Below are 26,059 nucleotides of genomic sequence, written 5' to 3'. Positions count from 1 at the left end.
AAGGGAGATGAACAGACCTGCCATCAACCTTCAAGGGACTCAGTCTAGTTTTGAAAAGACAATACAGACAGGCAGGACCAATCAACAAATACCTAAGGAGAGTGTGTTAAGTGCCAATCTCTATAATCCACATTCAAATGTGAAGTTTGGGGTAGGGGGAGAGGACTCTGTGGACAGGATTAATCAAGGAAAGTAAATAGTTTTTTTGTTTGTTTGTTTTGTTGTTTGTTTGTTCAGTGCAAGGGTCAGAAACTCCAGCTCAAACATTTTAAACCGAAAAGGGAAGTCACTGGCTCACATCACTGCCATGTTTCTGAAGCCAAGGAGTGGATTTCAGGTATGGCTGAGTCCAGGACTTCAGACCATGTTGTCAGGGATTGATTGCTCTCTGTCTGCTCTGCTGTATTCTGGGTGGGCTTCATTCTCAGATAGCTTCTCCCATCATGGGGTAATGATGGCCAACAGCCCCAAATCTACACTCCTACAGCTCAGCACCCCTAGAGTGCTATAGAGTGGAAAGGGGAGTTTTGGAGTGAAGTGACTTACCAGGGTCTAACGTAATATCTGTGAGGAGTGAAGGTAGAGTTCACACACACGTCCATCTGTCTCCAAACCCTGAGTAATTCTTAACCACTGAATCATACTACCTCCTATAGAACTGTCCCCAAGCTGCAGAGGAAATGGTTAGCATTTTCTCAATTTTTAGAGTTTTCTCATTTGAATTTTTTTCAGTCTTTTCTGACTTTTAACTACCACTTGTCTGAGCTAGAATCTGGTACAGTATGCAATCTCCAGTCAGTAAAGATTCAGGAAGCAGTTCCTATGTGCCCTAAACTAAATGCTGGGATTTTATAGATAGGAAACTTGTATGTTTAAGGGTGTGAGACTGAATATCATAATTTCATGGTGTTTCACATAGAACCCAGTGGCTTTTGAACATCTTACCACTTGAGTACATCTGAAACCCACAGAGGGAAGTTATTTGCCCTGGGCAAAAAGATAAGAGCTAATATAGATCTGGGCTACAGTTCCTTCAGGCTCCATGAAGAAATGTAAATGTTCCCAAGAAAAATAATATATTCACCTAAAATCAGTCATTCACATTTTACCTAGGTCTAGTTACATCTAAGTAACATCTGAGAGGGGTGATTTTTGCCCTGGGGAAAAATGCTAAGAACTAATCTTTGAGTTATAATGCCTTAAGGCTCCATAAGGAAATGTAAATGCTCCCAAGAAAAGGAATATATGTGCCTGATATCAGCCATTCACACTTTAGTTGGAATTAGCTCAAAGTGCTTTGAGCACATTTTCCCTGAGGTAATTTTAGAGATGGAAAGGAAGAGAGATCTGTGAGAAAAGCATGGGTATAGGGAAACTGCCTCCTGGCAGGACTTGGCTGGCAATTATTGATATGGTAGTGTTCACATCAGAATAAAGCAATACTGATGAAAGGGAGGCATCACCTTATTTAAGGAATGTTACAGGCAAGGCAGTGGGAATGCTGGACTTTGGGGACCCAGGTGGATCAATTTACTTTTGTAGAGGGGGCAGCTCCTAAACACTAACTCTAATACAAGGTGAGCTTGTATTAGAAAACTTGGGAAACTATGGAAAAGGTATGCTTTGCATTTTATTTGTATTGTTTTATTTCCTTTTTAAAAAAGTTAAATTGTATTTCTTTGTTTGGAATATGTACGTTGGGCACATGGCTGAAAATTCCCAAATAAATGATTATGCAGGGAAAAGCCCTCCTTCTTCTCTATCCCACCTCCCAGCTCCCAGCCCTGAAGGTTACCACTGTTACCAGATTCTTGTGTCTCATTCCAGAGATATTCTATAAATATATAAGAAACGTGTATACACATTCATTTTTCCTTTTGTCACACACAAACAGAATCTTGTGTTGTGCACCTTAATTTTTACTTAACCAGTGCATTTTCAATGGGAAAGATATTATCTTCAAGGGGGTTGTGAAAACTAGTTCTTAGGGGGTGAAAAAAAATCTTACTCTTTTACTGTATAAAGCACAGATATACATACGGTACACAAGCATGTGTATAGAATACATGTGGATTTACAGTTTCATGGGGGAGCAGTTAGGAAAATGTCTTCAAAGACTCCTTGTGGGAGGGCCAGAGTAAAAAAATGTTGAGAAACACTGAAATTACCATATATTTTCAATATTGTCCCATATCAGTACATAAAGATAACCCTCATTTATTTTCACAGCTACATAATATTCCATTGTGTTAACACATCAGACTCTATTAATCAATCCCCTATTGACAGATATTTTGGTTGTTTCTAATGTTTTCCTAAACGCATTATGTACGTGGTTGTTCATTATGTATTTAGTATGCTTTTTATTGAGGTAGAATTAATTTACAATAATGATGCACAGGTCTCAGGTGTGTTCAGTTGGCTGAGTTTTGACAATTCTAGACAATCATGTAACCACCATTAAAAATAAGCTATGGGGCTTCCCCGGTGGCGCAGTGGTTGAGAGTCTGCCTGCCAATGCAGGGGACACGGGTTCGAGCCCTGGTCTGGGAAGATCCCACATGCCACGGAGCAACTGGGCCCGTGAGCCACAGTTACTGAGCCTGTGCGTCTGGAGCCTGTGCTCCGCAACAAGAGAGGCCGCGATGGTGAGAGGCCCGCGCACCGCGATGAAGAGTGGCCCCCGCTTGCCACAACTAGAGAAAGCCCTCGCACAGAAACGAAGACCCAACGCAGTGATAAATAAATAAATAAATAAAAGACCGTGAATTTCAAAAAAAATAAAAATAAAAAAAAAATAAATAAAAAATAAATAAAAAAAAAAATAAAAATAAGCTATGGAATATTTTCTCCACCCTAGAAAGTTCCTCCATGCCCCTGTCCAATCAACTGCCCTCTCTACTTCAGGCAACCACTTTCTATCACCAAGAATTACTTTTGCCTCTTCTCTGGGTGTCATATAAATGGAATCCTACAGTATTCTTTTATGTCTGGCTTCTTTTATCACAATGCATTTGAGATTCATCCATGTTGTTGAATGTATCAGTAATTTATTCCTTTTTATGGCTGAGTATTATTGTGTTGTATGGATACACCAGTTTGTTTATCCACTCCCCTATTGTTAGGTATTTGAGTTGTTTACAGTTCAGGACAATTATGAATCAGGCTGCTGTGAACATTCACGTACAAATCTTTCTGTGAACATATATTTACATTTCTTTTAGGTAAATACCCAGGAATAAAATTGCTAAGTCATATGGTGAATGCATGTTTAACTTTATAAGAGATTTCCCAATTGTCCAAAGTTTCCCCAAGTGGTTGGACCCTTTTGGTTCCCACAAACAATGGGTGAGAGTTCCAGTTGCCCCAGATTTTCCGCCAACACCTGATGTTGTCTTTTGTATTGCAGTCAGTCTAGTGGGTATCTTTAAACGTTTTCATATATCAGAAATGGTTCAGTATGAATCAGGTGCAACTTAAAAACAAAACTCACACCTATGCAATTATGTTTAAGAAATGCTACAAACTCTGTCCCTTCCAAGGATGTTACAGCGTGTTGTAAAGGCTCTGACAAGTTCCGCAGAGCTGTTCATTAACACAGTATTCCTCAATCAACACAGCACCCTCTTGTGTTATGTTTCATACTTTTTAAATAATTAATTAATTAACTAATTAATTTTTGGCTGCATTGGGTCTTCATTGCTGCACGCGGGCTTTCTCTAGTTGCGGCGAGTGGGGACTGCTCTTCGTTGCGGTGCGCGGGCTTCTCATTGCGGTGGCTTCTCTTCTTGCGGAGCACGGGCTCTAGGCGCGTGGGCTTTAGTAGGTGTGGTGCAGGCTCAGTAGTTGTGGCGCACAGGCTTAGTTGCTCCATGACATGTGGGATCTTCCCAGACCAGGGCTCGAACCCGTGTCCCCTGCATTGGCAGGTGGGTTCTTAACCACCGCGCCACCAGGGAAGTCCCATGTTTCGTGCTTAAACACATCGGTGGAATCTATTGTGGGACTTTTACTTTAGATTCCCACTTAGCATCGCTTTGAAGCGTGTGGTCATGTCCAGTAAATTAGGTCATATGATGCCAAGGGCATCAGAAAGTCCTCTTGTCCCTCAAATGCTTATCTTTATCCTACCTTTTCAGACATCTCTTCATTAGGACATATAAAAGCCTTCCAAAGCCCATGATTATAAAATTACAAAAAAAGTACAAATACCCTGGGGAGGTGGACTATGGGGTCTAAATCTACAGGAAGGTGTAAATGAGTAATACCAGATCCATGATTCTGGCAGGTTTTGATAAGAAGAGGAGGAAGAGTTCTATGTCAAGGGCACCGGGGCTCCTGAGAGTCATAAATGGGAGTGAGGGGGAGGCAGAGACAAGCCCAGAAGTCAAACTTCACCTACTTTCTACACCTGCTGAGACTGCCCTGGAAAGGAGCCTCCATAGCAAAGGCTGAATAAATATTATGACTGGGATCACTAAAGCCAAACCAAACAAAACAAACCCCTTAAAAAATCCAACACACACACACACACACACACACACATCCAACACAGAGTGGTTAAAAAGGAAATAAGAGATGCAGAGGTCAAGAGTGAGATCATGTCCCCCATCCAGAGGGGGACACTTACCGTAATGCAGGGATTCTCCCGCCAGGCACTGCTGACATCCGGGCCGGGCTTTCTCTGTGTGGGGCCGTTCCAGGCATTGTGGGGTGTGGAGCAGCATTCCTGACCCTCGCTCATTCCACGCTTGGAGCACCCCCAGTTGTGACAACCACAGATGTTATCGTCAGATAAGAGAACCACTCTGGCGCAGCACATAGTAGGTCGTCCTTAAATTTTTGATGCATGAATAAATAATGGCTGGTCCAGGGAGAAATGTACACCAGGATGTGAACTTCTTGAGAGCAAGGAGGGTGTCTGAGTTACTGTGTAAACCTAGCACCTACCATCGTGCCCGGCACACAGAAGGTTCGTCATCCATTCACTAATCTCCAACAGCTTCCTGCTGTATTTAGTATAAACCAAACTCCTTGCCACAGACTGCAAGGCCCTGCACGACCTGCCCCATTCCCTCCCTGCCCTCCCCTCCTCCCTCTCTCTCCCTCGCTCACTCTGCTCCATCCACACGGGCCTCCTGGCTGTTCCTCCAACACGCCAGGCCCCATCCTGCCCCAGGACCTTTGCACATGCTGTTCCTTGGCCTGAAACACCCTTCCACTAGATCTCCCAGTGGCTGGCTCTTTCTCATCACTCAGGACTGTACTTAAATGTCACCTTCTTTTTTTTTTTATTTTTATTTTTTAAATTTTTTGACCATGCCACATGGCATGTGGGATCTTAGTTCCCCGACCTGGAATTGAACCTGCATCCCCTGCATTGGAAGCGTGGAGTCTTAACCGCTGGACCACCAGCAAAGTCCCTAAATGTCACCTTCTAAAAAGAAGACTTTGCCAGCCCTCTGTTGCCCTTTACATGATGACATTTAGTTTCTTGGTAGCATTTGCCCATTTGTCAGTTTTCTGGTGTGTTTATGCATTTATGGTCTAGCTCATCCGCTGCCTTATCCCCAGGGCCTTAAATAGTGCTTGGCACACAGGAGGTGCCCAATGAATAAGAGTTGACTGATCACCTCCTGTGTGCCGGGCACTTCCTAGACACTGGGGACCCAGCTGAGAACAAAAGAGCCTCTATCTTAGCCCCGAAGTCACTCACATGAAGAGGCAGGGGAGGAATGAGGGAAGAATACAGGCAAGTAAACAAGAAAATTTCAAATAGTGAGGATTTCAGTGAAACCAGTGATGTGATAAAGAGGTACAGGGTGAGGGCTCCTCTCTGGTGAGGGGTCAGAGACGGCCTCTCAGCTGTTTGGGCTGAGATCCACAGATAGAAAACATTCCCGAATATGTGAACGCAGTGATAGATGCGGGGTGGAGGGGATAGGAGTTCCAGGCAGAGGGAACAGCTAGTGCAAAGGCCCTGAGGAGGGAATAAGTTTGGCTCAATGAATATTTGTTGAGAATAAATGAATGATAGAAGATTCTAGAAGGAATCGATTGTTCTGGTTTGGCCATGGAGAGCTTGCTTGTGGGCAGGGGGTTGGGGGTTGCCAGCTCCAATGAGGGAAGGGGGCTCCTGGCAGAGGGAAGGGCTCTAGCGGAGGCCTGGGCAGTTCTTCTTGGTTCTGTTCTGAGAGTGGACAGGACCCGGCCAGGGGCCCTGGGCTCTCCTGGAGCCAACATCCAGGGATTATGATGAGAAACAGTCCCTGAAAGTAGGGGAGAGGTCATGCGAGAGCCGCGGCTCCCCAGACTTTGGCCTTTGCCCACTGCCGGCTGGAAAAGCAAGAAACATCTGAGATAACGGTCTTCCCTCCCCTCCCCCTAGCCTGCCCCCGTGTCACTGGCCCTTAACCCTGTCTGTCTTGCCTGTTCCCCAATCAGCACCTGGGGGTGGGCTAGGAGCTCCCCAGGACTATTTCAGCATCTTTTAGGGGTGGTGACAGAGCCACAGAGAAGAGCCGGCGGAGCCTGGGAGCCCTGGTGGTGGGGTGAGCCCCCAGCTCGCAGCAGACGCAGAAGTGGCTGGAGAAAGAGCTGGCCTGGCTCATGAATGGGGATTCAGCAGTTGGAAAGGTGAGCCCTGCACGGGTCTCCAGGTGAGGGAGGGTTTATGCCAGGAACCTTCCCCAAGCTCCCAGGGTTGGCAGGAACCTCACATCCCATTTTACAGATGAGAAGACTGGGGTCCAGAGGGAGAATGCAACGACCAAAATTGTGTCTCCATTCTGGGGCTGCTCCTGGTCTTTCTTCCTGGTTCCCCCGCCTTCCAGAAGGGGGGAATTTGGGCAGCATGGGAGTGCAAGAGAGGGCTATCTCCATCGGCTGATCATCCCCACGGGGGCATCTGTCTACCACTTCTTAAAGAAATTGGCTGTCAGGCCCCGGGAGTCTCTGGGTTGGCCCCAAAACACAGATTTGGAGACAGAAGTCCAGTAAGCAGGAGCAACAGGCCCGACCTTGGGGCTGGAGCCGGGATAGAACTGGAGCAGGATGGACCTCAGGGTGGTGTGCAGATGGGTGGTGGGGAGGAGAAGGGCTGCGTGACCCTCACAAATGTCCCCTCCTTGCCCCAGATGGCTTCCTCCACCAGTCTCACGTGCCCTATCGACAGCCTGGAACTCTTGGATCTCCTGTTTGACCGGCAGGACGGCATCCTGAGACACGTAGAGCTGGGCGAGGACTGGGGCCACGTTGAGGACCAGGTGATAACCCACTGCATTTACCCCAGGGCCAGAGCCAGCACCCCACTCAGCTGTGTGCATTTACTGCTCATGTGTGAGATTTTAGCAAAGCATGTTATTGTATGGAATCTCTCAGCGACCCTAAGGGACAGATGACATCACCTCCTTCTTATAGGTGGGGAAAGCGAGGCCCAGAGAGGGGTGGTAACTTGTCCTGGGTCACACACACAGCAGTTTGGAGTTGGGTCCAGACTTAAACTTGGGGCCTGTGCCTCGACACGGTTGGATGTTGTTCCCGTGCTACCTGACTGTGTTCAGGCTCCAACAACACTGGGGGCAAGGAGCATTAGCTCTTTCCATCTTACAGAAAGGACACGTGAGGCCCAGAGAGGGTCAGTGGCTTGCCCAGAGACACACAGCTATCCAAGCCAAAACATAGGCCTCCTAATTCCCACCGTCCCTCTCCGTCCCAACAGGTCCTGCCAGGCCCGAACTCTGATGATTTCCTCAACTCCATCCTGGGTTCTGGAGAATCAGTGCCCAGCTCCCCGACCTGGTCTCCTGCGGCCAGTGACAGTGGCATCTCAGAAGATCTGCCCTCCGACCCCCAGGACACCCCTCCACACAGTGGGGTGGCTGCCACCCCGGCCAGCTGCCACAGCGCGGAGTCTGGCAAGGGGCCCTGCCCCTCCTACCATCCTGGCCCTGCCTGCCCCACCAGGAACCTTGGGCCAGTGGCCCAAGGGCTTGAGGCTTCCGTGGCCATAGACCTGGGTGAGCCCTGTGTCTTTGCCAACTACCCTCCCCTTCTCCCAGGCACTGTACACGCAAACCCACCTTTTGAGATGGGTATTGGGATGCTGTCATGGGCCCGTTTTCCAGGTGGTTAAGAAATGAGTCAGAGCCGCAAAGGTGGGATGCGGCCCTGGCAGGCTGGTTCCTGCCCCAAGCATCATGCTGGCAACCTCGTTTTTGTACCTTCCGTGCCTGAATCATAGTAGACGCTCAGTGAAAGTGTGTGAGGTCATGGGATCCCAGGCCTTGGGGTGCTCCCCCTGGACCTGGAGAAAGGCCTGATGCAGAAGCCACTGCCAACAGGGTATCCTTTGTCTCTTGAGCATCGCGATGGTATGGGAACGCTTATTAGTCCCTTTGGAGACTTGACAAAACTAAGGCTCAGAGAGGTTTAGTCCCTTACTCAAGGTCACACAGCTCCCCCTAGTTGGGATTAGAACAAAGGGCTATTTGACTCTGAAGTCTGTGCTCTCCAGAGCAGCTCACCTACAGTGTGCCAGGTACCTGGTGGGAGGGAACCACAGGTGAATCAGACCTGGTCCTTTCCCCGAGGGAGAGATAAGGCCAGGCCAGCTGCAGATCTAGCCTATAATCCTGGGCGATAACATGCTGCTCCCTCCTGGGTTGACCGTGGGTCCCTGACAATGTCCTGATGAATCTGGGTTCCCATCTTATGGTGGGGGGGAGACTGAGGCGCCAGGTCTTGGGGCACCAAGCTGTGCCACAGATCCCTAGCACATTGGGGTCAATGCTGGGAGCTTCGCTGGAGGAGGGAAGTAGAAGCTGGGAGCCCAGGGGACCCCTGCCTGACTCCCTCCCTGTCTCTGTCCCCATCTGCCCTGTCAGAAATGTGGAGCCCAGGCCTCTACGCCGGGGAGCAGGCTGAGCTGGCCAGCTCACCCCCGCACTGCAACCTCACAGTGAAAGACCTCCTCCTCTCTGGCAGTGGCGGGGACCTGGTGAGCAGTCCCCACCCGCCCCCTGGAGCATCAGAGGTGGGAGGGCGCTGGGGTTCATGGGGCCCCAATACCCCCATTTTGGAGATTGGAAGACAGTCACAGACAAGGGCTGATTGTTGTCCAAGGTAAGTCCAAGTCACTTACTCTGACTTACACCCAGAGTAAGTCAGTGGGTCCCAGTCCTGAGTTCTCTGTCTCCTGGGCTGGGATACTTTCTACTATAGTAGTAGTATTAAAAAAAAAAAAAAGGCTAAAACTTACCAAGCATCTACTATAGGCCAGGCACTCTTCTAAATGCTCTTAATGTATCATCTTTTAATTCACAGCAACCCTGAAAACTGGGACTCTTATCTTAATTTTACGTTTGAGGAAATGGGCACAGAGAGGTCCAGTAATTTGACCTAAGTCACACAGCTGCTGCAGGCTCAATCCCTGGGCTGACCCATTGCACGCTGACCGAGGGCTGTCTATCTTGCCCTGGGGTTCTACTACAGGTAAACCAGACCTGAGAACCCAATTAGTACCTCCATTTCGCAGATGAGAAAGCCAACGCCCAGAGAGGTTAAGCCACAAACCCAAAGTCACACAGCAAGCAAGTGGCCAAGTCAGGATTTGAATTCTAGTTTGCCTGATGCCCAAAGTTGTCCTGACAACCTCTAGGAAAGAGCAGAACACCCCTCTTGACTTGAGAGATGTGCAGTGAGCACCAGCTGTGTGCTCAGCCTCTGGGGACCTCATGGTCAAAAGGGGACAACTGACTGCTCATGGAAGTGTACCCATAAGGGAGAGAGGCTGGAGGGGCATTGCAGGTCCAGGAAGGCTTCCTGGAGGAGGCAGAACTTCAGCAGGTCTTGAAAGATAGGAAAGGCGAATGACTGCTCTGGAAATACTAACTGGCTTTTGTAAATGTGTCAAGTTTAATACTGTTGTTCTGTGTGTGAACAACGTTGAGAAGTGGAAGACCTTATCCCCATTTTGCAGATGAACATGCTGAGGCTGGGATCCTGGAGAGAAAATGGTTGGGCTGATCCATGGCCTGGAATTCTAGGGAGTGGAGTTTGATCCAACGAATGTCAGGCTGCCCCAATCTCCACCTTTATTCCTGAGCCTCCCATTCCATGGTGTGACATTCCTAAGACTTGGCTCTGTGATGACACGATTCTTTCATTTTCAGTGTTTCTATTTCATAATTTAAATTTTTTTTTAAATGCTGCTCTCAGCTATGATGTTCCCACAGATCCTTTTCTTTTTTTTAAATTTATTTATTTATTTTTGGCTGTGTTGGGTTTTCGTTTCTGTGCGAGGGCTTTCTCCAGCTGCGGCGAGCGGGGGCCACTCTTCATCGCGGTGTGCGGGCCTCTCACTATCGTGGCCTCTCTTGTTGTGGAGCACAGGCTCCAGACGCGCAGGCTCAGTAGTTGTGGCTCACGGGCCCAGTTGCTCCGCGGCATGTGGGACCTTCCCAGACCAGGGCTCGAACCCGTGTCCCCTGCATTAGCAGGCAGATTCTCAACCACTGCGCCACCAGGGAAGCCCCATAATTTAAATTTAATTAAAAAAAATTTTTGAATAGGCAAATGCATTCACATAGTCCAAGTTCCAAAGGTACAAACAAGTAGACAGGGAGAAACACCCCTCACCCCCATTTCCCGGAGGCTCATTTAACGTGTGCCCTGTGTGTTGGATTTTCCCTTTGCTGTTGCAGACTGCACTGCAAGGAATGTTCAGAGCCCAGAGAAGTGCCTGGCATGTAGTAGGTGCTAAATACATAGCTGTCTAATGACTACTTGTGAAACAAATGAAAAACTTGTATCTAAAGAGCAATTCCTGGAAGTGGAATTGCTGGGTCAGAGGGCTGTGTGCTGGTTCTTTGGAGCCCTAGTGCCAGTGGGGACTCTAGAGCAGATGGATCGATTGTTTCTCAGACCTGATGCCTCTTTCATTTCCCAGAGGCGGTCACTCTCCCTGCCCTCAAAGCAATTCTCTTGGTTTCCCCACAGCAACATCACCTGGCAGCCCCCAACCTGTTGCGCCTTGGGACCGGGCACAGCCAGGAGCTGGTGCTGACGGAGGACGAGAAGAAGCTGCTGGCCAAAGAAGGCATCACCCTGCCCACCCAGCTGCCCCTCACCAAGGTGAGTCAGTGGGACCCCTGGCTCTGGAGCTCGCCCCCTTTCCTGCAGCTACTTGCCCATGAGTCTCACCTTTGGGTCTCCCCCACTAGAATGTTAGGACGTGTCTGTCACCAGAGCCAGAAAAATCATCCTCAGAGCCAACGCAGTAGGGGCTCTCTAGCTGGCCGCAGTCCCCACCCAGCCTATTCACTCAATATCAGTATCTGAGTTTGCTTTTCCAACTGAAAGACCTCTCTTAGTCTTGATAACTGGCCCCGGGAAAGGCGCTGTTCCCACAGATGACCAGAAGATGGCGGGATTGCACCAGTGCACAAAATCTAGTTGCCAATACGAGACTGGGTTTGGGAGCTGGGAAGACCTTCAGAACCCAGGACCCCCCCTAGAGATTCTGCAAGAATTTCGGGGCAGAAAATCTGGTCTTCAAGTCATCATGGGTCTGCCCTCAAGTCCCTGAGTCTGGGATGGCTCCCTTGGGAGGATAATGGGGTGAAGTTGTGGGGTCTGGACAAGAGAGCAGACCCTCCAGACCGCCTCAGTCTGCCCCCCTTGTCACTCTGCAGTATGAGGAGCGAGTGCTGAAAAAAATCCGCCGGAAAATTCGGAACAAACAGTCAGCCCAAGAAAGCCGGAAAAAGAAGAAGGAATATATTGATGGCCTGGAAACTCGGTAAGGCTGGGGTCCCGGGACACCACACTTAAGGGGGAAACTGAGGCCTGAGAGAGGGACGCAACGGAGCTAAGGTCACAGTTTTCAGGATCTGACAAAATTAGAGTTGTTTCCTTCTCTGGGAGAGACGATTTTTCACGTGAATTGCAAGGACGGAAAAATGCCTAGTAAGGTGGTACAGGGCTCAGGTTCGAGGCCCCTTAATCCCCTAGAAGATGCTATGCCAAGAAGGGAGAAGGTATCATCCATCTTGTCCTGGCTGTTTGCCTGAAGATGGGACATTTACTTCCCTTGCTGAGCATCACTGGTCCTCAGAGCTGTCATGGCTTCCTTCGGTGGGAGAGAAGAAAGGCAGAATTTCCTCAGCTTAAGAACTGTGCACCCGGGACTTCCCTGTTGGCGCAGTGGTTAAGAATCCGCCTGCCAATGCAGGAGACACAGGTTCAAGCCCTGGTCCGGGAAGATCCCACATGCCACGGGGCAACTAAGCCCGTGTGCCACGACTACTGAGCCTGCACTCTAGAGCTCGTGAGCCACAACTACGGAGCCCGCGTGCCACAACTACTGAAGCCCGCACGCCTAGAGCCTGTGCTCCGCAACAAAAGAAGCCACCACAATGAGAAGCCCGCACACCGCAACGAAGAGTAGCCCCCACCTGACACAACTCGAGAAAGCCTGTGCGCAGCAACAAAGACACAATGCAACCAAAAATAAATTAAAAAAAAAAAAAAAAAAAGAACTCTGCACCCCAGGACTTCCCTGGTAGTCCAGTGGTTAAGACCCCACGTTCCCAATGCAGGGGCCCAGGTTCGATCCCTGGCCAGGGAACTAGATCCCACATGCCACAACTAAGATCCACGTGCTGCAACTAAGACCTGGTGCAGCCAAATAAATAAATACATAAATATTAAAAAAAAAAAAAAGAAAAAGAACTGTGCACCCCAATCTCATCCAATCACCTCTCTCAACTCATTTAGGCTACTGAGGGACAGGCTCCTCTTTATTCTTTAATAGAAACATAAAAACTTAGCTTGCTCACTTTTTAAACTAAAAGTGATTTAATTAAATGTTACAGATTTGGGTTTTCTATTTCTTTTCTAGTCAATTCTGAGATGTCATATTCTTCTGGAAAGTTGTCCATTTCAAATTTACTGACATAAAATTGTTCATAGTTCTCGCCTATTATTTTTTTAAGTTCTGAATAATTTATAGTTGTGCCCTTTTTAATTACTCATGTTGTGTATTTGTGCCTTCTCTTGTTTTTTATCTTGGTCAATCTTGCCAGAAGTTTGTCTGTTTTATTATTCTTTTCAAAGAATGAATTTCTGGCTTTTCCTCCCACCCGGTTGTCTTTTTGTATTCTAGTTCCTTTATTTCTACTCTTAGCTTTATTGTGTCTTTAGTTGTGTTTTGTTTTGCTTTTGGTGGGGAAGATCTATTCTGTTGTTCTTTTGCTAATTGTTAAATGTGTATGTTCAGCTGGTTGAGCTGTAATAAGGTTATACATTTTGGGGGACTTCCCTGGCAGTCCAGTGGTTAAGACTCCATGCTTCCACTGCAGCAGGGCACAGGTTTGATCCCTGGTCAGAGAACTAAGATCCCGCATGCTGAGGGGCCAAAAAAAAAAAGAAAAAGAGAAAAGGTTATACATTTTCCTCTCAGCACTGCTTTAACTGCATCTCACACATTTTGGTTTGTACCATTGTCCTTACCATTTGGTCCCTAGGTCTTTCTTAATTTACACAGTGGATTCTTCTTTATCCCATGAGTTATTTAGAAGGAGGGCCTTTTAGTGGGAGAATTTATTCTCTTCCCTGGTTGTGATATGAGGGCTAGCATATCCTCATGCCATGATTTGAGTGTTTTGTTTTTTTTAAAGATTTTTTGATGTGGACCATTTTTAAAGTTTTTATTGAAATTACTACAATATTGCTTCTATTTTATGTTTTGGTTGGTTTTTTTTTTTTTTGGTTTTTTTTTGCTGCAAGGCATGTGGGATCCTAGCTCCCAACCAGGGATTGAACCCACATCCCCTGCACTGGAAGGTGAAGTCTTAACCACTGGACCGCCAGGGAAGTCCCATGATTTGAGTGTTTTAATTCTACATCTGAGTGGTCTGGGCCAAGACAGCATTAACAGATGGATGCAGATGGGAAAGGTGGGGTTCCTGGACTGGACCCCAAAACCCTAGCTGGAATGATCACATTGTCTCGTTCTGCAAATGTACTCTGCTAAGCCCCTAATCAACTTTACTTCATGTCAGTCCCCAACTGCTCTATGAACTAGGTAACTGTATCTCCACTTTACAGATGAGGGGACTGAGGCCAGACAGCAGAGCGCCTCAAGGTCACAGGGAGGGTGAGGATTGTAACTCGGGTCTCCTTGGACTCAGTTGCCATGCTACTGCATCTTCTCAAAGCATCACTGCCTGAGTTTGGTGGTCCACTTCCAATCCTGGGGGCTCAGACCGGAATAAAGCGCCCACACCAATGCAAAGATGGTACCTAGGAGCCAGGCAGAACTGGGTTCAAGTTCTGGCCTTGCTACAGACTTGCCAGGGTGACTTTGGATGAATGACTTCCCCTCTCTGGGCTTCGGTTCCCTGCCTGTACAGTGGGACCTCACAAAGAGATGTTAGTTTTGACCTGTTGGTGACAGGCATATTCTGAATGTCACTGTGATGTTGCCCCTGCAGGATGTCAGCCTGCACTGCCCAGAACCAGGAACTTCAGAGGAAGGTCTTGCATCTTGAGAAGCAGAACCTGTGAGTATTGGTCAAACCGGGGCAGGGAACAGGGGGAGCTGACCTCAGAGTCCCTTGCAGGAGAGGTGGACATGGGCGGACAGGCTGTGTGACGGCAGGGCAGAGCAGGGGGTAAGGGCTCCACCTAGAAAGGGGGAAGGCTGCAGAGAGAAAGGGTTTTGGACTTGGGCCCTTGAAGGATGTGTAAGAGTTCACTAAAGGGAAGATGCTGCCGGTAGAGGAAATGGCATATGAATGTCTAAAGGCTAGGAGTATGGTGTGCTGGATAACTGCAGGTGATTCCATCTGTGGGTGCATTTACTTAGTCAATTTTTTGGGGGGTGTCATGGATGATGCCATTACAGGGGTTTGTGAAATAGCTTGTGATAACACTTCAGTTGTGATGGGAGGAGGTGGTATTTCCTCCCCCCGTCGTGGTCAACCTCCCGATTCACATTTTGAACTGTTGGATGTCTGCTCTGGTGGCAGAGAGGACTTTGTTGCATTCATTCAGCTTTGGGGAAGAAATGTATGCCTCTGTCAAGTTGTTGGGTGTTTTTTAAACCTTAAATCTTTTATCCCCCTGCATGTATACATTCATTTTGTCACAAGGTCGGTGTTGCCTCCATAATTGAGTTAATACAAGCTAAATTTCCATCTTCTGTGATGTCCTGTCTGAAGTTTAAACAGCTTGATCTATTTTTTAAAAACCTATCAGCATATTCTTCTTGTGTGGACAGTGCTTGGTGCCTTATTCTTTCATAGAATCGTCTGTTTGCTAATAGTGAGGGATTGATTCTTTTTTTTTTCCTAATAAATTTATTTATTTGTTTATTTATTTATTTTTGGCTGAGCTGGGTCTTCATTGCTGCACGCGGGCTTTCTCTAGTTGCGGTGAGCGGGGGCTACTCTTCGTTGTGGTGCACGGGCTTCTCATTGCGGTGGCTTCTCTTGTTGTGGAGCATGGGCTCTAGGCGCACGGGCTTCAGTAGTTGTGGCAAGTGGGCTCAGTAGTTTTGGCTTGCGGGCTCTAGAGTGCAGGCTCGGTAGTTGTGGTGCACGGGCTTAGTTGCTCCATGGCAGGTGGGATCTTCCCGGACCAGGGCTCGAACTCGTGTCCCCTGCATTGGCAGGTGGATTCTTAACCACTGAGCCACCAGGGAATTGATTGATTCTTATGGTGGTATTTAGAAGGGAATTTTAGTTCTTTTTTTTCTGTGCTATAATGTAGCTATGTTTAAACTTTCCAACCAGGTGGTATATTTTCTACTAACCTGTTTTTAACCTGAGGAAAATTCTTGAGCCATTGTTTCCAAATAGCTTCCACTGAGTATTTGCTACATTGGCATACTTCTAGATCAAACTGTATGGCCCTACTTACTCAGTTTTTATTTAGCATCTACTCTGTGCCAGGCATAGTTCTGGACACTGGGACCCAAACAGTGAACAAAACAGACCCAGCCCCTCCACTTAAAGACTCACAGTCTACTGAGAAACAGACTCAAGACAAACAAAAATATATGAAAGATCATTCAAATAGTGATAGCCACTGGGAAGAAAAATAAACTAGAGGGAAGGGGCTAGGGAGTGAGGGGAGTGCCATTTTAGGCAGGGAGGTCAGATAAAGTGACATTTGAGATGAGACCCAACAGATAAGAAAGAAGCAGCTACAAAAAGACCTGTGGGGGGTGGAGCGGGGGAACAGTGTCCTTGGTACAGAGAGAACAGCCTGTGCAAAGGCCCTGGGGCAGGAATGCTCGTGTGTAGGAGGAACAGTGAGGGGCTGTGTGTCTGGAGCAGAGTGAGCGAGGGGGAGAGAGGGAGGAGGGGAAGGCAGGGAGGGGACGGGACCGGCTGTGCCAGGCTTTGTGGGCCTCGGGGAGGACTTGGGCTTTTACCTCCGAGGGAGATGGGAACTCTGGGAGGGTTGGGAGAAGTTGACTCACATTTGAAAAAGTGCGGAGCATGAACTCTAGAGGAAGCAGGAGAAGCTTGGGGGGACCAGAGGCTGGGGCTGGTGTCCAGGCGAGCAGTAATGGCAACCTGGATGGAGAAGGTGGGGTGGCAGAGAAGTGGGTGAGATGTTCAGTGGAGGTTTATTGAGGGAGCTTCTGGGACTTTTAAGAGCAGTGGGGCCTTCAGGGATGGACGGGATTCAGACTTCAGCCAGGCTGGGGGACCCCAGGAATCACAGGGAGGCAGGTCAAGGCTATGTAGGGATCAACCAAGTCTTCCCGTTTCCACTAAGGTCCCTCTTGGAGCAGCTGAAGAAACTCCAGGCCATCGTGGTCCAGTCCACCAGCAAGTCGGCTCAGACGGGCACCTGCATAGCGGTGAGTCCTGACCCCCAGCTCCAAGGGGCTTGTCAGCCTTGGCAGAGGGTCCTGTGGGGGAGGTGAGTGTGAGTAGGAGCACGGACGGCCCTGAGCCCCAGCTCAGGCGCGCTCCAGTCTTCTGGGCCTCAGTTTCCCTGCCTATGAGACGAGTGTGCTCAGGGGAGGGGGAGGGATGGGGTGACCCTGCCCCCATCTCCACCAGGTCCTGCTCTTCTCCTTCGCCCTCATCATCCTCCCCTCCATCAGCCCTTTCGCCTCCAACAAAGCCGAGAGCCCCGGAGACTTCGTGCCTGTACGAGGTAGGTGGACCAGGGGGTCGCTCCTCCCTCAAAACCCCTCTGGGCTGCCCCGTGGGCGCACTCCCCTTGGCTCCCCAGCCCCCATACTGGGCCACTGGGGGAGAGGGAGGAGGCCCCCTTGCAACCGCTTCCTGAGGCTGGGGGCTAAAATAAAGAAGGGAACCAGCCCCCCAGGCCATCCCTCACGACCCCCCAACCCTTGCTCAGTTTTCTCCAGAACTTTGCACAACGATGCTGCATCCCGTGTGGCTCCCAAAACCGTGCCAGGCTCCGAAACCCCAGGACATGGGCCCAAGGCTGCCACACTTCAGGAAGGGTCTCCAAGCAGCCCTCAGGAGGAATGGGGATCCCGGGACCCGCCGGCTCCGGACAACTCGACGGAGGATCTGGACAACGGGACCCTGGTCCAGGGCAACTCCATGAAGGAGCTGGACCGGACCACCCTCCTAGACTGTGCCCAGCCTGAACAAGCACTCGGCCCAGGGCGCATGGGGCTGGAGGTGGCAGGGGGTGAGCTGTGAGCACCACGGGTACGTGTCCCCAGGCCCCTCTAGTCAGGGGTGCTGCAGTGGGTGCTGCAGTGGAGACAGGCACAGGGATCCGGGGTGAGGGAGAGACCCCGGCGACGGTGTCAGGATGGAGACGCACAGACTCACAGCTACAGACCCAGGGACCCAGGCCCATGCACAAACTGATGCTCAGACATAGACCATAAGGCCACGAAGCCTGAGAAATACACATACAGACCCAGGTGCAGAAGGAAACAGGAAGACACACACAGACTGGTCCACAGACCCAGAGAGATAGGCATACACCAGGCCTCGGTAACTCCCCGCTCGGGGACTCCTTTCTGCCCCCTGGAACACAGGGAGGAGGAAGCGGCCAAGTCTGCTGGGACCCTGGCCCTGGAGCACGGGCTGAGCTCTGAACTTCGGGGCCGCCATGGCTCACAGCCATTCCCTTTTTCTAAGACTGCTATGGTCCTTAATAAAGTATTTTGAGAGAACACGGCTGGCATGGAGGTGGAGTGGGGTGGGGGCTGAATTAGAGTCTGGGGCTCCCCAACCCACAGAAGGAGGGACCGGGCCAGCCTAGGATAGAGGAGTGAGGCAGGGGGTCCCTTGACCCCCAGGCTGGAGCGGTGACCAGAGAGGTGCCGGGGCGTCTTCAGCACCTTGGAGAGCGGCGGCGGGCGGAGAGCAGGGCGCACCAGGAGTGCGAGGTAGCTCTGGCCCGCCCCCCCACCCCCACCCCCACCCGACCCTTCCAGGGTATTCGCGGAAGGCCTGCGGCAGTTGCCTTCCTGGGGGGCCGGGATCCCCACCCTGCTCGTTTTATGGATGAGGAGACTGAGGCGTCGGGAATGAGGGGACCTGCCCAAGGTCACAGCTGGGGAGGACTGACCCCAGCTGCACCTGCACTCTTCCTTTAACGCGTCACCCTGGCCCTCCCCAAGCACAGGTGCCTGGGGGTTGCAACTGCGATCAAAAAACGCGGCCTCTCTCAAGGGGCTCACAGCCTAGTAGCAGAGGGCACATAATAAAGAATCCCGCAAGTCAGAATTACAAACTGAGGACTCAGCAAATGTCAGCAGCTGGTAAGGCCCTCCTTCACCCCCAGGCCTGGATTGCATGCCCAGGCACACATCCCAGGGGGTGAGGGGACCACACAGCCCTGCCCCCAGGGACTAGGACCCAGGGCAAGGTTGTGGATGGCAAACACAGACTCAGATGCAAGAAATTCTTTTATTGCATTGAAGGCTTTTCTGGAAGCCTGGAGGAAGCCAGGTGGACCCACCCTTCTTCCTCCAGCCCCAAAGGCAGTGTGAGCTTCTATTGTCTGTCCTGCCATGAAGTTTGGCTCCTAAATGATGGCCCTGCCTCCCTTCCCTCCTGGAGGGACTGTGAAGGCTGTCCGGGGGTAGGCAGGGGCTGGAGAGTGTGAGGGCCCAGGGGTCAGAGGAAACCACAGAGGGCCTGGCCACACCTCCCAGGAACATCCTGAGTCAGAGGCTGGAGCCTGGGTTTGGAGCAGGTACGGGGTGGGGGGGTGTCAGCTCCAAGGTCAGGGTCCAGGGGGGATGCTCCTTCCCAGGCCCCCTCCAGAAGCCCCAAGCTAAAGGGAGGTGCAATGGAGGGCAAGTCTGCCCCGGGGCCTGGAGCCCAGCTCTCAGCACCCTGAGGTCTCCCCCCAAGGACAGAGACAAGTAACAAAGTGAAACCAGTAAGAAAAAAAAAAGAATCCATGGTTTCTACAAAGAGCCCCGCCCTCCCCAGGCCCCCTGGTCAGCTGGGAACCACCTCGGTCTTCACTCTTTTGGGGGGCCTGCGGGGAGCAGGACTGTCCAGCAGCTCCCTTTTGGGGCTGGCGGGCCCAGAGCCGTTGTGCTGGGCGCCAGGCTCAGCTGTGGGCTCCTGCTTGGGGCTGGCGGGCGCTGGGCTGTGGAGCTGGGCGGGGGCCTCCTCCTTGGGCTCCAGCTTGGGGGTGGGTGGGCGGGGCAGGGGTGGCAGTGCCCTCTCCAGCACGCGGGGGCCGTCCCAGGCCGGGATCTCCAGGCCCAGATGCTTCATGAGCCGGGTCATGACCTCATCTACATAGCCGTGGATACGCAGGTCTGCGTGGCGGTCCTGTGGGGGGCGGGGACCGGTCAGGCAGAGGGAGAAGGCTTGGGGGGGCGTGGGGTGTCAGGGGTCACGGGTGGGCTCCAGCACATACGTGCTTGGTGGGCTGAAGGTTGACGATGACCAGCCGGCCTCCGCGGCGTTTGGTGGCGAGGGGCAGGTTCCCGCTGGGCCGGATTTGCAGGGAGGTGCCCAGCGTGATGGACAGGTCCGCGTTCCTGGGGCCAGGGGGCGGGATTAGCCTGAGCCCCTCGGCAAGGGTCTCTGCAGCCCTCCTCCTGCCCACGAGGCTGGGGGCCGGCGGTCTCCGACACACACACCACCCCACCCTTGCTCAAATGCCATGGCTTCACTGCTCCACTGACACGCCGGGGCCAGCCCTGGGAGGCCAGCTCACACAGCGCCCATCTCTGCCTGGGGGCCGGCTTGCCCCAGCTTCCAAGCTGCCCTGAATCCTGCCCGCCGCTTCCCTTCCGCCGGAGCCACCCCACCCTGTCGGCAGAAGTGGAGTTGCTGATGTGGGTGGGACCTTCCCCACTTGGACTCCTGGGTTCCAGACCTGGCTCAGTCATTCCTGGCTGGGCAGTGTGGACGGAGGTGTCAGCTTGCTCCAGCCTCGGTATCCTCATCTGTAAAATGGGCCCCGAGCAGCACCCACCCTGGGCTGTGGTGAGGATGGTGTGTGAGGCCTCTCACCGGGGCCGGGGGTATGAGGGCTCAGTACACAGGAGCTGCCATTGTTACGGGGGAAGCGAAGCCCAGAGAGGGTGTGGGCCACCTCTTTCCTGATGTCTCCGGGGTTGCAGCTGGCTGTGTTTCTGCCCCTCCCCTGCCCACCCCACCCTGGGCTCGGCGGGGGTCAGACCTGCTGGCCTCATCGGCCAGAGTGAGGTCCCGGTCAGGCAGGGAGTCTTCCCAGTCCAGGATAGTGTCTCTCAGCTCCCCCCTGTATGGAGAGCGGGGAGTTAGCAGGGACACTGGCCACCTCCCCTGGGGACCAGGGCGTGGGGAGGGGCCGCTTACCTGCAGGCCCGCAGCCCCCTTGACTTGGCCACGGTGCAGAGCCGGCCGGTGGCCTTCAGGCCCATGCTGCCCACGACGGTGTCCCGGACGTACTGCCTGTGTCGGGAGGGGAAGGGGTCAGCTCCCTGCCTGCTCCCAGGTGCCTACCTTGCGGCCCCACCTGGGTGGCTCTTGCTTTTTGCAGGCAGCTGTTCTCCCAGGAAAGCGGGGGCCACGTGACCAGAATCTAAGCATGAGGGGACATCTGGCAAACCCACCACGGGGGGGCAGAGGGGGCCTCCCACAAAACAGCTGGCCTGGCTGCTTCAAAAGGTCCACAGCTCGGAAAACAGAGAAAGGTCGGGAACTGCTCCAGGTAAAGGAGACTAAAGAGATGGGACACTGGCATGCAGAGTGCCACCCTGGGTTGGACCCTGCACCAGGGGAAAAACAGCAACAATGGGAGGGAACACTGGGAACACAGATTGGGGATCGAATAGTCGCGCTTGTGGTTTTTACATGTCCTGACTTCAGAAACTGCACCGCGGCTGTGGAAGAGAATACCGTGGCTCGTGGGAGATGTCTAAAGGGTTTAAGGGGCAAAGGATAAGGAAATCTGCCCCTTGAACAGTAGAGCAAATCCGAACACAGAGAGAAGAGGAGAAACAAATTGTGGCGAAATGGTAACACTGATGAATCTAGGTCAGGGTCAGCAAACCATAGCCCTGAGGATCAAATCCGGCCCTCCGCTTCCCATTTTCATAAATAAAGTTTTATTGGCACACGGCCATGCCCATTCCTGTAAGTGCTGTCTATAGCAGCTTTCACGCTACAGAGCTGAGAGTCACGACGGAGACAGTCTGGCCCACAAAGCTGAAGGTATTTACCATCTGGCCCTGTACAGGAAAAAGTTGGGGATCCCCGGTCTAGGTGAAGTATGAGTTCATTGTATGGTTCTTGTGAGTTTTCCACCAGACAGAAGTTTTTCGAAATAAATTTAGAGAGAAAAAAAATTTGTTTTTAAAGTTGGGGCCCCACCTGTGCTCTGGTCTCAAGAGATTCCACCCGCAGGGGAGCCACACGCACCCACCACACCTGAGTTATTCACACCCGTAAGGCTGCTCGCCCAGCAGAGGGAGACACGCCCAGAGCCCTCCTGTTCCAGGAAGGCTCAGCCTTCCCAGAGCCAGAAGAATGCCCCGTCACACCCTGTTATGGGCTGAGTGGCGCCTCCCAAGTATTCTGGAATAAGACCTTATTTGGAAGTAGGGTTGTTGCAGATGTCCTGGGTGGGTTCAGATGAGGTCACATTTGAGTAGGGTGGCCCCTCACCCATATGACTGGTGTCATTATAAGAAGAGGGGACACAGGGACTTCCCTGGTGGTCCAGGGGGTAAGACTCTGTGCTCCCGATGCAGGGGGCCCGGGTTCGATCCCTGGTCGGGGAACTAGATCCTACACGCTGCAACTGCAACTAAGAGCTCGCATGTGGCAACTAAAAAAGATCCCGCATGCCACAACGAAGATCCTGCATGCCGCAACTAAAGCCATAAATAAATATTAAAAAAAAAAAAAAGAGTAGGGGACACAGACACACAGGGACACGGAAATGTGATAGAAGAGTCAGAGGCTGGAGTGATGAGTCTACAGCCAAGGATGGTTGGAAACCACGAGGAGCTGGAAGAGGCAGGAAGGATCCTCCGCAACAGGGTTCAGAGGGAGCACGGCCCTGCCAACACCTTGATTGTGGACTTCGAGCTTTCAGACCCATGAGACTATCAGTTTCTGTTGTTTTAAGTTACTCAGGTTGTGGCAGTTTGTTACAGCAGCTGCAGGAAATGAATACACCTCCTGGGAGGAAGATACGCCCCCAAGTCCCACCCTGGGAGGGTCACACCCTCGTCTCTGGAAACATCAGGTTCAACTCACAAGGCCCTCCTGCAGAGCCCAACCTGGGTCATCCACGCCTTGGGCCCCCGCCCCTACCCTCCGTGGCACTCACGTCTTACACTTGACACATTCTTCTACAAACATGTTTCCGTGAAGCTCTGCCAGCTTGTCCCTGTGGGAGGAGAAGGAAGAGGCTTAGTGGAGGAGATCCAGAGGGCTCAGGGCTGGAATCCCCCCCAGGACCAGGAAGAGGGGATCTCGATTCTCCAGACGTGCCCGCCTAGCAGACACTGACAGTGGCAGCTGAGCACCAAGCATTTCTCCTGGCTGAATCGCCACAGTGGCCTTGAGAGGGAGGGGCTGCCATCAACACCCGTCTTCCAGATGAGGAAACTGAGGCTCGGAGAGAGGGGCAGCCTGCCCAAGGCTGAGCGGGGCTGGACGCGGGGTGCACCTGGGGAAGCCGGAGCGCACATGCAGCCCGTCCACGTTCTGGCTGACCAGGAAGCGGAGGAGGCCCACGCGCTCCAGCTGCACCAGTGCCATGTGAGTCTTCGTGGGCCGCGCGTTCTCAAAGGTGGTGTCGAACTTGGGGGCCAGGCCCTGCTCCTCCATCGTCCAGACGCCATGGGGGCCCCTGAGGTGGCAGGCAGGAGAGACAGAGCTTAGGGATCAGGAAGAGAGGGGACAGAAAAGGAGACAGAGAAAAGGAGACAGAGAAGAGGAGACAGAGAAACAGAGGCAGAGAAAGAGAATCAGAGAGAGACAGAGTGACACAGTCAAAGGAGGGGGTGGGGGAGGAAGGAGGGAGAACGTGGTACACAAGGGCAGAAATTAACTATTCAATTCCACCAACACTTACTGCTGCTGCACTGAGCCTGGCCCTGCGCTGGGTGATGCTGGGGCCCTAGGGGACCCAGGCCCTGCCCTCAAGGAGTCCTCCATTTGTGGGGAGAGACATAGGTGGACACAGACCCTCCAGCTCTGTGGGGCTGGGGCAGAGGGAGGAACCCGGGGCTGGGCTGGCCCAGTAGAAGCGGTGAGGGCTCTTTGTGGAACTGTGGGAAGGCTTCCTGGAGGAGGCTGAGCTGTCTCTTGAACAGACAGGAAAGGGCCGGGTAGCTCAGACAGAAGAGGTAAGCAAAGGCCAGGGGGCTGGCAACAGCCTGTGAGTGGTCTGGGGGCTGCAGGGGCTGAGGTTGGAGAGCTGATCCAGGACTAGGTTGGGAAGAGCTTTGATTTCCAGCCTGAAGTGCTTAGAACTCTCCTGTGTGGCAATGGGGAGCCATGGCAGGTTATGGAAGGGGGGTGAGATTCACACCTTAAAATTCTAACATTCCTCCAAAAACAAGGAATCTGCTCTTCTGCTGTTAGGAGTCTACTCCGGGGGCCTGAGAGGCCTTAGAAAGAGAGTACAATTGTGATAGGCCTGCCCTACGGGGTAGGGTTGCAAACTCAGCACCTACAGGGGCCACTCGGAGGCCATCAGTTAGAGACCCCTGCTATTCAGCAATGAGACTCTTGTCTAACACAGCCTGCCTAAAGTTAGACACTATCTGTCCTCACACCCTCACTTACAGGTGAGGAAACTGAGGTCCAGGTGGTTAAGCCACTTGTCCCACCAGAGGTCTGACAGAAAAATATTTGCAAGTGAGTATGGAGCTAATTGTCCTTGATATCAATTCTCCCCTTTTTCTCTGGTAATAACAGAACCCCACTACTTAGCCTTGCACAGTGAGCCTAGACGAAAGACTACATTTCCCAGCAACACTTGCAACTAGGTATAGTCAGGTGACCAAGTTCTGGCCGGTGGAATGGAATGCTGGGTGTGATATAAAGGGACATGCTCCCAAGGAAGGGTCTTTCCCATCCCCAACACCCCAGGGGACTGACAGATCACCCCAGACTCAGCGGGAGGGAAGGCGGCAGGAGGGGTTCCGATGGCCACACATCTGTGAGCTCACAGGGAAGCCCTGCCTTGACTTCCCTCCGTGCGCACGGACCTGAAGTCGGGGATGCCTGAGGCTGTGCTGATGCCCGCGCCCGTGTGGAACACCACGTTGGAGGACTGCCAGACCAGCTGTGCCAGCTCCCATACCTTCCGCTCCAAGTCCTCAGGGGGGTCAAAGACCTGTTGGGTGGGAGAGAGTGGAAGGGAGTGAAACAGGAGGGAAGGGGGCAGGGCACAACCTTTAAAAGAGTGACACGGCCGTAGGACGTAACAAAAACTGGTTAAAGGTCCAAGATGGCGGAAGATTCGACTTCCAGTAGACCTGGAGCCTTGTTATACACTCATTGTAATACCTCAGCATATGCTAAATGTATTAACACCCACAGGTGTCAGGACAGTTCAAAGGCTAACCATAAATGGCCCAAAAGTGGGCGGTGGCCTAATTCCTGGAACTCCCCACCCCTTCCCCGAAATAGTTGGAATAATTCTCCCACTCACTAACTAGCCTATGAAATTACCCTGCCCGTACAAACTAACCACGCCATATTTCGAGGCCTCTCACCTTCTGATGGGGCCCCAGGGCGGAGAAAGTGTCTGGTGCATGGTAAGTGCTTAATAAATGTTTGTGGAATAAAGTGGAAACCAGGCAGAAGAGGAGTGGGGCTTCACACCACCTGGGAGCTCACTAATGCCTGACTCGGAAGGGACGCACTAGCCTTTGTGGGGCGGGGGCAATCTTCTCTCCCCCGTTTACAGAAGAGGAGAGGAGACACAAAAGGAAGTGACCCCGCCAAGGTCTCAGTGTATGGTGGGGACTTCCTCTCGGCGTGGCTGGAGGGGTCTTTCTGACTTACATCCTCCAGGTTCCTCCCCAGCTCAAAACCCTTCCTCATCACACCCTCAGGACGGTGTCAGCTCCCCAGCTTGGCACTTGAGGCCCATCCTGGCCTGGTTCTGGTAACCTCTCTGGCCTAATCTGTTCTCCAAGTTTGTTTAATCCCACCTCCGCGCCATTGACCCAGTAGTGCCTTCCGCCTGGAACTACAGCCCCTGGTCCCCCATCAGAACTTCAGGACTTCCCGACGTGGGTCCTAGTCTCAGTCCCAGCCTGACCGACCCGGAGCTGGGCGTGGTCGCGTCCCCAGGCGCGCTGGGGCGTCACTTCCCGCCCCCTCCTCACTGGGAAGTCCCTCCCATTGTCTAGCTTCAGTGTCTCCTGATACTCCCAGAATGCCCGCTGCCAGGCGGCCCCGCCCAGCCCACGGCCCTGACGACGGCAGTCGGGACACCCAGCCGCGCTCACCTCGGGGAGGCCGCACTTGCCCTTGTCCGCGTACGGCGACAGCCCCGCCGCATAATTCACCGACATCCTCGAGACCACAACGGGAACAATAAAGTTTCCCTTGTTGCGGCCGCT

At 52.0% G+C, this 26,059-nt stretch overlaps 2 protein-coding genes across 6 annotated transcripts; one reads left to right on the top strand and one right to left on the bottom strand.

The window, feature by feature from the left end:
* Positions 1–258: 258 nt before the first annotated feature.
* Positions 259–18,186, top strand: CREB3L3 (cAMP responsive element binding protein 3 like 3). Its single transcript, XM_007169175.2, has 11 exons — positions 259–337; positions 6,495–6,636; positions 7,137–7,265; positions 7,721–8,018; positions 8,886–8,998; positions 10,999–11,133; positions 11,694–11,800; positions 14,496–14,564; positions 16,792–16,876; positions 17,082–17,178; positions 17,386–18,186. Exons 2-11 carry the CDS (start codon positions 6,610–6,612, stop codon positions 17,697–17,699), a joined length of 1,374 nt encoding a protein of 457 aa, XP_007169237.1. The 5' UTR covers positions 259–337; positions 6,495–6,609; the 3' UTR covers positions 17,700–18,186.
* Positions 18,187–18,870: 684 nt separating this feature from the next.
* Positions 18,871–26,059, bottom strand: SIRT6 (sirtuin 6). Of its 5 annotated transcripts, XM_057541646.1 has the most exons (9): positions 25,646–25,780; positions 25,205–25,265; positions 24,695–24,822; positions 23,146–23,328; positions 22,804–22,863; positions 20,823–20,918; positions 20,665–20,745; positions 19,894–20,017; positions 18,877–19,805 (listed from the first exon to the last, which is right to left on the bottom strand). In XM_057541646.1, the coding sequence occupies exons 1-9, from the start codon at positions 25,654–25,656 to the stop codon at positions 19,464–19,466; spliced, it is 1,086 nt and encodes a 361-aa protein (XP_057397629.1). In that variant the 5' UTR covers positions 25,657–25,780; the 3' UTR covers positions 18,877–19,463. The 5 variants fall into 5 exon arrangements, with proteins under 5 accessions (XP_057397631.1, XP_057397632.1, XP_057397629.1 ...); XM_057541648.1 differs by lacking the exon at positions 23,146–23,328 and having other exon boundaries at positions 18,871–19,805; XM_057541650.1 differs by lacking the exon at positions 25,205–25,265 and having other exon boundaries at positions 25,646–25,782.

Source organism: Balaenoptera acutorostrata, chromosome 2, assembly GCF_949987535.1.
Source record: "Balaenoptera acutorostrata chromosome 2, mBalAcu1.1, whole genome shotgun sequence".
NCBI classification, from domain to species: Eukaryota; Metazoa; Chordata; class Mammalia; order Artiodactyla; family Balaenopteridae; genus Balaenoptera; species Balaenoptera acutorostrata.
This window is presented reverse-complemented; position numbering and strand designations above follow the sequence as displayed.